Raw genomic sequence first — 12500 nt, 5'->3', positions numbered from 1 at the left:
ACAACTTCCTCGCCACACCAGCCGGTCGCCACTTCCTGGACACCACCACACACCTTCCCCCACTCTCCCCCCACGCAGATATTCACACACGTACATTTTCAAGACCTCTCCCGCTACAGTCACGACCATCCTAGAGACCTTTAACCACAATACCACACCGAAAGGAAAGGGAAACGCGTGTGTTCAGTTAAGACATCCCACGCTCTTTATCGCTTACAATCATCATTGCTATCAGTAATGATATAATGTGTCCTCTTTCATACATATATGACTTCGTTCAAAAGGATCATTACCATATTATTTTCTGTCTCGAGGTAATCACTGTACTGCCTTATCACGTCTCGTTAAGGGCATATCGTCAGTCAGGTAAACTGAGACACCTTATCAAGCCCTTCGAACACTTCCTTATCTACTCTACCTGCTCTAAATTCCCAAGGGACAGAAACGTTACAGAGATAGGCAAACATTTCCCCATTTCGTAATACAAACAGTCGAACTACATGCATGGATGGCAATAGTAATGATTGTAACCAATAAACAAACGGTAACTTTTCTCACGTGCATCTAAGAGCCTCGAGTAGGCCTATCGAACCCTAGACGACGAATATACACAATAACAAGCTGTCGCAATCACCTTTCACATCTCTGCCCACGGCCCCTAATAATAATAACATTACATAGGAATATTGACTTAGGAACATGTTACACATTCTTCTGTGGCAATATCTGCTTGCGAGATAGCGTTACTGGGTTGTTTTCCACCCGTAAGCATTCTATCCGATAAGGATAAACTTACAGATAATGGCACATATATAGTAAGCGATAACAATAACGACGATGATACGAGTACTAATAATAACAATTATAATAAACAATGACAATAATAATACCAGTAATAATTCCAAATGACTTTTCATGTTTCAGAAACGGACAAGTCTTAACCCGGTGACCCGTAAGCCAACCTAGCAGGTGTGTATGTGGGAAAGTATGTGCTTGCTTGCGTGCTTGCGTGTGTAGTCATCTTTTATGGGACTCGACGTGTTTACATTCATGTGTTTCGCCTTCCACTCAAGGCTTCATCTCACGCTATTCGTCAGGAATATCCCTGTTTTCATGTTGTTAGTATCACCATGACTATCAACACCGTCCCTCGAGGCTCAGTGCAATATCCACATCAATAGCCCCCGCCCCTAATAAATCAATCACGCCCACATCCTTCCCATCACACCCACGACCGTACACCAAACGAAAGGCAAACCATGACTCGAAAACCTAAATCTACTCATCTACATCTACAACCAAAAAAACTCGGGCCCATATCCTCCATATTCTTTGTTGATACCTAGGCCTACACATCCTACCTACTACAAAGGCACATATCCCTTCCAAATTTAGTCTAAAAAAATCCAAATTCCCATAAAATACACAACCCATTTACTGTTTGTTGACGCCCTGTTGTCACATGCTCCGCCTGACCGCCCACGCACGCCCACAGGAACCGTAAACGCGACCCAGCACGCCATGCCTACTTCCACGGTTGTAATAAATCTACGAGGTAGGGTATGTGGCGCCTGTGCTCTCGCGTCGGTTCCGGAAGGACAGAGCGGAGTTCGGTTACGGAGGGTCGCCTGCCAAGCAGCTTTATAATAGATGCAGTGGCGATGATAATAACAACCATAATTAAATTTTATCAAAATCACTGAAGGGAATAATAATGTTGGTCATCATCATCATCATCATCTTCATCATCATAATAATAATAACAATAATAATAATGATAATAACAACAATAATAATAAAAGCGACTGATAAAATATGATCAAAACAACAGTAATATTAATAACACAAATAGCTGTAGTAATAGTAATAATAATAATGAAAATAATTATCATTATACTGATAATAAAAACAATATTAATAATAATAATAATAATCATAATAACAATCATAATAATAATGACAATAATAATAATAACAATCATTATAATAATAACAATCATAAGGTAAAAATAACAAAAATAATATCAAAGATAATGATAATAATTATAAATAATAAAACACACAACTAATAATAACAATAGCAACCTCGTGATGTGTTTATGTGCTTGAAGTTCATGATAAATGCGAATCAACGTTATCTAGTCACGACCATGGGCGGGCGGGCGTACGAGTATGTAAGGTAGCGTGGCGACTCACGCCCACAGTACTCTGCCGGTGTCATATTACGCAGGGGGAGGCAGGGTGGGATGGGGAGGGGGCGAGTGTTGGGTGGATGTGGAATTTGGGATGAGAGGGAGGAAGGGAAGGAGAGAGAGGGAAAGAAGAAAGAAGGGAGGGAGGGAGGGAGGGAGGGAGGGAGGGAGGGAGGGAGAGGGGGGAGGGGGGGAGGGAGGGTGATGGGGAGAAGGGGAGAGAGGGAGGGAGGGAGGGTGATAGGGAGAAGGGGAGAGAGGGAGGGAGGGATGGAGTGAAAGAGAGAGAGAGAGGGAAAGAAGAAGGATGGGAGGAAGAGAGAAAGGAGGAGGAGGGAGGGAGGGAGGGAGGGAGGGAGGGAGGGAGGGAGGGAAGGAGAGAGAGAGAGAGGAAATGCTACGCATGTGGAATCCATAACGTGTGGCTCTGGGGGTGTAACGGACTTTCAGTTCGGTTGCTGGGAGAGAAGGAGAAGGAGGAGGAGGAGGAGGAGGAGGAAGAGGAGGAGGAGAGGAGGAGGAGGAGGAGGAGGAGAGGAGGAGGAGGAGGAGAAGGAGGAGAAGGAGGAGGAGGAGAGGGGGAGGAGAGGAGGAGGAGGAGGAGGAGGAGGAGGAGGAGGAGGGGGAGGAGAGGGGGAGGAGAGGAGGAGGAGGAGGAGGAGACGAAGGAAGAAGTAGTAGAAGAAGAAGAAAATAGAAGTGAAGAGGAAGGAGAAGAAGAGGAGAGACGGATGGGTGGCAGGGGATGAGGAGTCACAGAAGGAAGGGGGAGGGGGAGGGGGGAGGGAAGAAGTAGTAGTAGAAGAAGAAGAAAATAGAAGTGAAGAGGAAAAAGAAGAAGAGAGACGGATGGGTAGCAGGGGATGAGGAGTCACAAAGGGAAGGGGAAGGGGGAGGGGGAGGGGGAGGGAAGAAGTAGTAGAAGAAGAAGAAGAAAATAGAAGTGAATAGGAAAAAGAAGAAGAGGGGAGACGGATGGGTGGCAGGGGATGAGGAGTCACAGAAGGAAGACAGGGAGGAAGAAGAGAAAAATGGGAATCAGGTGGGAGGTGTGAGGGGGGGGGGAGAGAAAAGGGACACGAGAGCTGGAGAGGGAGAGAGGAGGGGAAAAACAGGGAGATTCAGAGCGGCAGAACTATTGCCACATATGACTACATGACACCCATAACCCAAAATCCGATCAACCGAGGCACATCAACCACTTACAGACACAGACATAAAAAAATAATAAGTACACGAGCGCCACAACAAAGAAATCATCCATATACAGACAGCGGAAAACAGGCCACGTATTAGACCCCTTCTAAAAAAAATCATGATTATGATGATAATAGCAATATAAATGACTTTAACAACAAAAAGTAATGATTATACTATACCAACGATAATGATAGTGACAATGACAATAACAAAACAAGAACAATGATGATAATAACAATAATGGTTCTACTAATAACAATGACAACAATAACCACAGTATCACTATCACCGTGGTGATTATGATACAATCATAAAAAAATAAATACAACTAAATGAAAAACCACTGCAGGAACCACTGTCCTCAGCCCAAAGTCAAACAAACACAAAAGCGCAGAAAGCTCGACAAGACGCGCATTCCGGGGAAAGCACGGAGCGTGTCAGTGCATGACAGCCGGTGACAGTGTAGGCCTACGTGCTGGATTGCTGCAGACCGGGTCAGGGCGAGGAATGCCTACTGGAGCATGGGGGTGGGGGAAGTGGTAGCTTGTGTGAGCGCATCTGACTGGAAATATAAATCATTGCAGGTCATGGGGAGTGAGGGAGGTGGGAGAGGGAGGGAGGGAAGGAGAGAGTGTGTGCGTGTGTGTGAGTGAGTGAATGTGTTAATGTGTGCGTGCGTGTGTGTGCGTGAGTGAATGTGTGAATGTGTACGCGTGTGTGTGAGTGAGTGAATGTGTGTGTGTGCATGTGTGTGTGTGTGTGTGTGTGTGTGTGTGTGTGTGTGTGTGTGTGTGTGTGTGTGTGTGTGTGTGTGTGTGTGTGTGTGTGTGTGTGTGTGTGTGTGTGTGTGTGTGTGTGAGTGAGTGAGTGAGTGAGTGTGTGAATGTGTGCGTGTGTCGCGAAGGCCAAAGGACGTGAATAGCCGAGGACAGGCTCGTCCGCGCCGGCTCATTCAAAAGAGCGTGTCCAACGGTCGCCCTCCTCCACGTGAATGAAGTCATCAAACCTGTTAAGATTTGGGCCTCCTTCAAGATCATCTTCCGAGGACGGACTCATTCACCTGACGCTAATGGGAGGGAGCGTTTGTCTCCTTTCAATATCTAGCGAAGACATATTTTATCTTCCTTTTCATCCTCCATATCCATTCCAACCTTCCCATCTCTCTCCGCCCGCCCTTTTGAACCGTCATTACTATTCCTATTCGATTCCCCCTTCCCCTCTCCCTCGTCCTCCACCGCGCCATAAACACACCAAAGCAGGACAACAAAGCTTAATTTCTTAAATGCCAACAAGCGCACAAGAACGAGAACACTGCCTGCAGGTGCCTCGAAACAGAACCCGGGCAAACGACACCGCGGTCCGCCATTGCTGCTGATGCGCTCAAACGAGGCAAACGAACGAACGCCGCCGCTGCCAATGGCCGACTCTTCTGGGTTTCCCTTTGTGGCCACGGAGGCTTCCACTCGCATCGGCGAGGAAGGAAACGCATGACACGGGTAAGGCAGATAAACTGTGTATAGAGAGAGGAAGAGAGGGAGGGAAGGAGGGAGGAAGGGAGAGAAATATAGATAGATAGATAGATAGAGATAGAGAGAATGAGCCAGAGCCACCACTAACAACTGGAATCCGCAACGCACGTCAATTGGACTGAATCGCCGCCTCGCCACGGCCTTGACAAGAACCCAGAGCGCTAAAAGGGGACTGGGAGACCTTCAGCAAACGCTACCAATAACTCCCAACTTCTCCCACGTGACCTTTCTCATAGCGGAAGGACAGACAAGCAGTCACTCGTCTTTGTACGTCTGGCGGCGAACAGACAAGCAAAATCGTGGCAGAATGGATGGCCAGATACTATATAGATATGCCAGATGGATGGATAGGATAGGTATGTAGGATGAGTGGATTATGGACTGATGTGCGGATAGATGGATGAAATTTATATAAGAGGTATTTATAAGGTATATAAGAGACGGATGAGCTCATTAACAAAAGGAAGAACGAATAGAGTTAATTAATCTGGATCTAATTAATGCATCAATTTCCGAATAGTAAGTTCGCAAGAATGGGTGGGCAGATTAGAATAGATGATTAACGAAAGAATGAATCAATAAACGGACAGATTAAAAACAAACAAGCAAATAAATGAAGGGAAGAAGCCAAAGAGCGGCAAATAAAAATTGGAGCAAACATAAAAGACAGAAAATAAAACAAAAGAAGCAAAGACCCACAAACAAACACAAGCCAAAAAAAAAAACGGAAAATAGAAAACGAAACACGAAAAAATCAGACACATAAGCAAGCAAAAGAAGAGACAATAAAACAAGATACAAGCATGAAGTACTCGTTCGACCCCGCCTACGCTGCACCCCGAGTGCCGAATGAGTGACACCGCCCCCGCCCGGTCCCCCTCCGAGGCGGCACCAAATGTCACAGCCCCAGGATAAGATCGAGGATGGCGCAACAGGAGGGCATGTCGATCCTTCAAGAGGGAAGGGAGGGGGAAGGGAGAGAATGAGGTAGGGAAGGAATGAGGAAGGGGAGGCAGAGGGGGATGAGAGGGGATAAGGAGGAAGGGGAGGCAGAGGGGGATGAGAGGGGATAAGGAGGAAGGGGAGGCAGAGGGGGATGAGAGGGGATAAGGAGGAGGAGGAGAAAGAGAAACGGAGAAGGGATGAAGAGGAAGAGGAAGAAAACGGTGGGATGGGGTCTTGTGGTTTCTACTTAGATATAACACGTGATCACAAGGAGAGCGAGGAAAAAATGAAGAGCTGATAGAACAAGGTTAACAAATCAGAAATGCCAAAGATTCGATCGCTAAAAATAGAAATCAACACGAAAGCAAAACCCGAAAATCAAAACATAAATACAGACACACATGAATCAAGCAAAAGCATATATAAAAGACAAAATACTAAAACAGACCAATCCCGTTCCATGCTGCCAGTTCCATAAGAAACCTCTTCTTGGTTCGCTTCCACAACCTCCCTACCTACACAAGAAAGTCACCGTTACCAGCATAAGAAAGGCACTCCAGCCAACGCAACCGCAGCACTGGCAACAACCTTGGCTCGCCTACATATTTGGCAACACTTTCCTTGCCGATTAGTCTCATAGCGTCAGCATTTTTTTCTTCTCAAATTTGTTGTTGCTAAAACAGGGAATGATTATCTTTTTGGGTTCTTAAGTATCTAAAATATTTCTTTTTTCTTTTTTTCTTTTTAATTCTTACATTTCACCTACATCGCTTTTACTACACATTTCTCTTATCCCTCTCCATCTCCATATCACCTAACTTTTTATCTTTTTCCTTTTCCTCCTCCTCCTCCTCCATCTCCCCATTCTCCTCCACCCATCACCTCCTGCATAACCACCTCTCTTCTATCAACTCCACCTCTTCCACAAGACTCCCTCATTGCCTCCAAGGATCGCGTGCCTCGTCCCCCTCGCTCAGGATTTTCTTAAGATGTGGATGATTTTCTCGCTTCTTTTTTGGCCGTCGCTGTCGCTTTCTCGTGACATGGTACCCCTCCCCCACCCCTCTTCCTGTCTATTCATATTTCCCTCTCTATCCTCTTGTACCCATTGCTTGCTTCCCCTCTCTCTCTTTCCTATCTTCGTCTGCCTACTTTTTCGCTCAACAAAGAATAAGTGGCAACACTATAACATGCACACAGAAATAAACAAAGAAAAAACAGCAACTCTAACACGCACTGAGAAATAATAGTAAGAGACGACGCCTCCACGCAATACCAAGCACGTAGCAGCAGCGCCAGCGGGAGGGAGCAGCAGCAGCAGCAGGAACGGCCCTCGATCAGCAGGTGGTCGGTAGGCGGCGCGGCAGGTGAGTAAGGTATGAGCCAGTTTCCCCTTCGAGATGGATTCCCCAACACTATCTCATCTCCGTCCGTCCCTCCCTCTCTCCCTTCATCCTCCCTTTCTTCCTTCTCCCATCCATTGCTCCTTATCTGCCGCTCTCCTTTACTTCCTTTCTCCCATCTCTCTTCCAGCATCCATTCCTCTCCCTTCTCATTCCTTCCTTCGCTCATCCTTCTCTTTCTATTTGTCCACTTCTTCCTTTCTTTCCCTTCCTCCCTCCATCCTTCATCCCCTTCACTTTTACATTCCCACCGTCCCAGACCAGCATCCCGGCGCCCCCGCTCATGACGCCCGCTCCACGTCATCGTAAATAACCAGGTGGAATAATAGAGTACCAATGGAAAAATAATAGTGGGAGGAATATGCATTTCATGATCCGGATTTTCCAGTTTGGGAGAGCAGATGACGGGCTCCCAAAGGCAAATCACTTCGGATTTTTTATTTGATCAAAATCGTAATATATACGACCAAACATTTTCTGTTTCCATAAGACTTACTCCACAAAAGGCTCAACCCCGACACTGCCTATCCCGTGCAGCCTCCACTATAAATCTTCGTGATGCTTCCCTTGTAAAAGAAAAAAAAAGTTATCGGACAATTATCGTTATCACGTAATCGCTCCGCCATCGCGGCTCTCGCTTCCCCCGCGACATGAGCCAGCATCTTTGCGAAACTTGCCAAGTAACTTTCATCGGATGGCAAAAGATTAATCCCTTCAGGATGCATTCTGATGCGTCTGGGTATTGCCGAAGGAGTGGGGAGGGGGAGGGGGGAGGGAGAGAGAGAACCAAAGAGATGAATGAAGAGAGAAGCAGACAGAAAGACAGAGAGAACGAAAGGGAAAGGTAGGGAGGGAGAGGGAGAAGAGAGAAGAGAAGAAAAGAGGGAGAGAGAGAAAAGACAGAGAGGGAGAAAGAAAGAGAGAAAGAGGGGAGGAGAAAGATAGATAGACAGATAGATAGACAGATAGACAGATAGACACATAGAGAGAATGAGAATAAGAGTGTGAATGTGCGATAGTGAGAGAAAGTAGGAGGTTGTTGTGAGCACGTAAAAGGAGAAAGAAAAGAAAAAGGTCCCGAGCTTTGATGGGCCTTCATGGGTTTGGCCTGGGGCTAAGGTCCACACACGGCCCGAGGGCAGACCCTTACTTTCTCTGACAGAAAATGTTATCGTTCTCACATAAACACGCATGAGTGCACACAGCCACTCGCAGGTGGGCGGGCAGGGCAGACACAATCACACAGAATGACACACACACGAAGACACGTTCAACACAAACACATGAACATTACAAGAAACAAAGTAAGTTACTCTTGGTACGACTGTAAATCCCAGTCTGATGTGTAAACGTAGCCTTAAAATAGGGGTAGAAGAGAATGGGAGAAAGGGAGGGATAGGGAGGAAGGAAGGGAGGAAGGGAGGGATAGGGAGGCTGAGGAAGGAAGGGAGGAAGGGAGGGGAAGGGAGGGGAAGGGAGGAGGAGGGAGGGAGAGAGGGAGGGGGAGAGAGAAAGAGAGAGAGAGAAATGAATAAGAGTGTGAGTGAGAGTGGACTGGCCAGACGAAATCCAATAGACAACGCGCCTCACGTAGAGGGAGATGAAACATGTATTTTAATGCCACTTGCGATTTCTGCTTAGTACCTTGGGTCTCTCTCTCTCTCTCTCTCTCTCTCTCTCTCTCTCTCTCTCTCTCTCTCTCTCTCTCTCTCTCTCTCTCTCTCTCTCTCTCTCTTTCTTTCTCTCTCTCTTCACTATTCGTATCACTTTCCCTCCCTATTCCTATTCCTATTCCTATCCCTGTCACCATCTCTTTCTTTCTTTCTTTCCCTCCCTCCCTCCCTCCCTCCATATATCTCGAAGCGCGAAGGGTGACTTGCGGCTTTCCTTCCCCGTGAGCCAAACAAACATCTCTAGAGGCGAACGTAAATAGACCCGCATCCCCATTTTACTGTTTACTGTCGCGTACGTCTCTTACACCATGCAACTTGCATGCCGCCATTGCAAACCCGGACGCTCGACATGTCAACCCATCGTTTCTCTGCCACTTTCCGTGTCTGGCATTCAATCAGATACCACGACATACCGGCACGCGACCTCTGACCCCAAGAGTGACATCACCGAGTGCATGTCTGGGGGGGGGGGGTGACGTCTGTCCAGGATCGAGACGAACGATACCTGGCAACGACTGGCCTCCTCCCCCCTCCCCTCCTTCTTACCCCCACCCTGTCCCAGTGGCTCGGCGTCTGCAACACAACTGTCACTCCGTGGATTGTGTGTAACCTTTATGTCGACCGCTGGAGTGAAAGGGACAAGGAGAGATAGAGAGGGAAAGAGGTGGAGAGGGTGAGACAGGAAGAGAGAGAGAGGTGGTGGGGAGGAAGCGGGGGAGGGGGAGGGGGAGGGGGAGGGAGATCGAGAGGGAGTGAGGGGTGGGGAGGGGGAGGGAGAGGGAGAAGAAAAGAGAGAGAGAGAGAGAGAGAGAGAGAGAGAGAGAGAGAGAGAGAGAGAGAGAGAGAGAGAGAGAGAGAGAGAGAGAGAGAGAGAGAGAGAGAGAGAAAGAGACCAACTAAGGAGAACCACATCACCTAGGTCGTGACTCTCTCAGGATTCGGGTTTAAATAGCCAGCGTTTCCGAAACGAAGCGAGCAGCGACCCTCACCCTGGCACCCCGCTCCATCAATCCTCAATAAATAATAAAAACAAATAAAAAAAACAAGTAGATAGTCCTGGTGATGATGTTAATAATGATAGCAATCAGTATTGATATTAGTGCCATAATTTTAATAATTGCCATTACCACTGTTAACATTATTATTACCATCATTATTTTAATCACCATTGCTCTTGCTATCATTATCATTATCATTATCAGCACTATTGCAAAAGAAAATCGTCCCCCTTCATCCCTGCGCGTAATTACATCACCTTTTAAAGGTAACATGCGTCCTTTAACCTGCCCCCCCTCCCCCTCCCGTCCCGGACAAGGTCAACGAGAGGCTCATGAGGTTAGCGCTAGTCTGAGCCTGGACACAAAGACACAGACAAACAGACAGGCAGACAGATAGACACACAGACGACACAAAACAACCAGAATAAATAATCAGAACAAGTAATAAGCCACGGGCGATATAATGAAACACCCGAACACACACAAACAAACAAGAGCAAAGGCAAGATGCAAGGGCCACGAGGCGGAAGAACAAAGACGCCGCCGGGGTGGACGGGGCAGACTCGGCAAGGGCGCTCAGTGCGGCGGCAGCGCCTTCCTACCACGGGAACGCTGCCCTTAGGGACGGGAGATAGGGAAGAGATGGTGGGGGGAGGCGAAGATAGGGGAGCAGGAGGAGAAGGAGCAGGAACAGGAAGAGGAGGAGGAGGAGGAGGAGGAGGAGGAGGAGGAGGAGGAGGAGGAGGAGGAGGAGGAGGAGGAGGAGGAGGAGAAGGAGGAGGAGGGGGGGGAGGAAAGAAGTAGTAGAAGAAAATAGAAGAATTGAAGAGGAAGAAGCCGAGAGAAGGGTGGGTGGCAGGGGATGAGGAGTCACAGAAGGAAGGGGGAGGGGGAGGGGAAAGGGGTTGAGGCGGAAGAGGAGGAAGAAGAGGAAGAGGAGGAGGAGGCTGTTATACCGTAAGGGAAACAAGATCTTTCGCATGGAGAAAGTAGATAAGATTTTATCGGTAAACATGAGTTGAAAATGAAAATACATAAAAGGGGGAAAAATGTACGGAAGTACAATACAAAATGACGGAAAGTAAAAGAAAAACAAAAATAAAAAAGAAAAAAGAAAACATTTAAACACCTGATACCATAAAACCGCGCGATACAGAGCCAAGCCATGGGTCAGCTTGTCGGAGACGAGGCAGGACGTGAGAGCAGGCGCGCACGGAAGGGAACGGAAGACCAAGATGCAGGAGGAGGCTGCGGCAGAGAGACAGGCAAAGCGGAGAAAGAGGAAGCACTGAAAGGACAAGCCGGGAAGGAAGTGGAGACAAAATAGGCATGAAAGAAGAGGGAGAAGAGGAAGAGGTGGATGAGAGAGGTGAGGTGGAAGAAGGGCGGAGGAGGGAGGGAGTAGGTGATGGGGATGGGGATGGGGATGGGGAGGAGGGGTAGGTGGAGGTAGTGAGATGGGAGGATGAGGAAGGGGGGGAGTCCTAACTGGGCGTCCTTGAAACGCGGCGAGCGGGCACCGTCTGGCCAGCCCTCCAGACCGAAGCACATAATACCAACACTACTACTCTACTACCACCAGCAATGACCACGCCGCCCTCCGCATACCGGACCGCTTGCGCAATAGCACAGGTAGGGCGGGTGGGCCGGGGGGGCATGGAGGAGGGAGTGGGGAGACACGGGAATACGAAGACGTTTAAAGGTATAGAGGCCTGTGGTAGGCGGGAGCGGGAGAGGGTGGGGGGAGGGGGCAAGGGGGAAGGTGGGCAGGACGGCATCTTTGGGGCACACCTGTCGGCGACGCGGCGTGGGTACGGGTCGGAGGCCGGCCAGAGACGCGCTCGGCCCGGGACGCTCACTCACTCACATTAGTCATCTCAATCGCTCTGAATATCTTGGTTATTTCAAGGAAAGAGAGGGAGAGGGAGAAAGAGAAGAAGCAGAGAGAGAGTTAAGATGATAGGGGGAGAGGGAAGGAGGGGGAGACAGAGAGACAGACAAACGCACACACGGACGTAAACAAACGCAACTGGAGCATAATAAACGCCAGAGCAACATCTGGAGCCTCGCATCCCCCTGACCCTTATTCTGGGCCTTCGTCACTGTCGGAAATAATTACGAGGTTCGAGATCTCGCGGTGAGCATTATGCAAGCGCTTTAAAGGTTACGCTTGTCTCGTGACGCCGCCTTCTCCCTCCCTCCTTCCTTCCTCTCCCTCTCTACCTCCGAATGTGCCTGTCACTGCCTGCCTGCCTGCCTGCCTGCCTGCCTGCCTGCCTCCATCAATCCATTCCTGCCTGCCTGGCTGTCTGCGGCCTGCGTCTCCCTCCCTCCAACCCTGCCCAAGGAATGTCTAGCGACCCCGGAGCTGCTGCTGAGATGGCGGGCGTGAGGCGGTGTGGGCGCGGTCATGGAGCAACAATCACATACCTGTCTGGCATAACAGGAACTGTCATCGGATGTCTTACCTGTGGAAAAGAAAATTAAATAAATTAACAAATGAAGATAATTAATCCAACAATTATATTCATAAAAAAATATCAAGAGCAGTGTTAACAAC

General features: G+C 48.3%; 1 protein-coding gene across 3 annotated transcripts in view; it reads right to left on the bottom strand.

Moving 5' to 3' along the window:
* LOC147468930 (partitioning defective 3 homolog) overlaps window positions 1-12500 on the bottom strand; it is a 233653-nt gene that overhangs the window by 202533 nt on the left and 18620 nt on the right. Inside the window, exon 2 of one of the 3 annotated variants that reach the window (XM_086551440.1) lies at window positions 10776-12408. The exons of the other annotated variants lie outside the window; for them this stretch is intronic. Coding sequence (XP_086407566.1) covers window positions 12349-12408 — 60 coding nt within the window. The 3' untranslated portion in view covers window positions 10776-12348. Of the gene's footprint in view, window positions 1-10775; window positions 12409-12500 lie in introns of those variants that run through there. 3 annotated transcript variants of the gene reach the window in all.

The sequence above is a fragment of the Penaeus japonicus genome, unplaced genomic scaffold (genome assembly GCF_977035675.1).
Source record: "Penaeus japonicus unplaced genomic scaffold, GWHDUDI00000001_assembly GWHDUDI00000025, whole genome shotgun sequence".
Lineage (NCBI taxonomy): Eukaryota > Metazoa > Arthropoda > Malacostraca > Decapoda > Penaeidae > Penaeus > Penaeus japonicus.
Note: the sequence above shows the minus strand (reverse complement) of the source record. Positions and strands in the feature narration are given on the sequence as shown.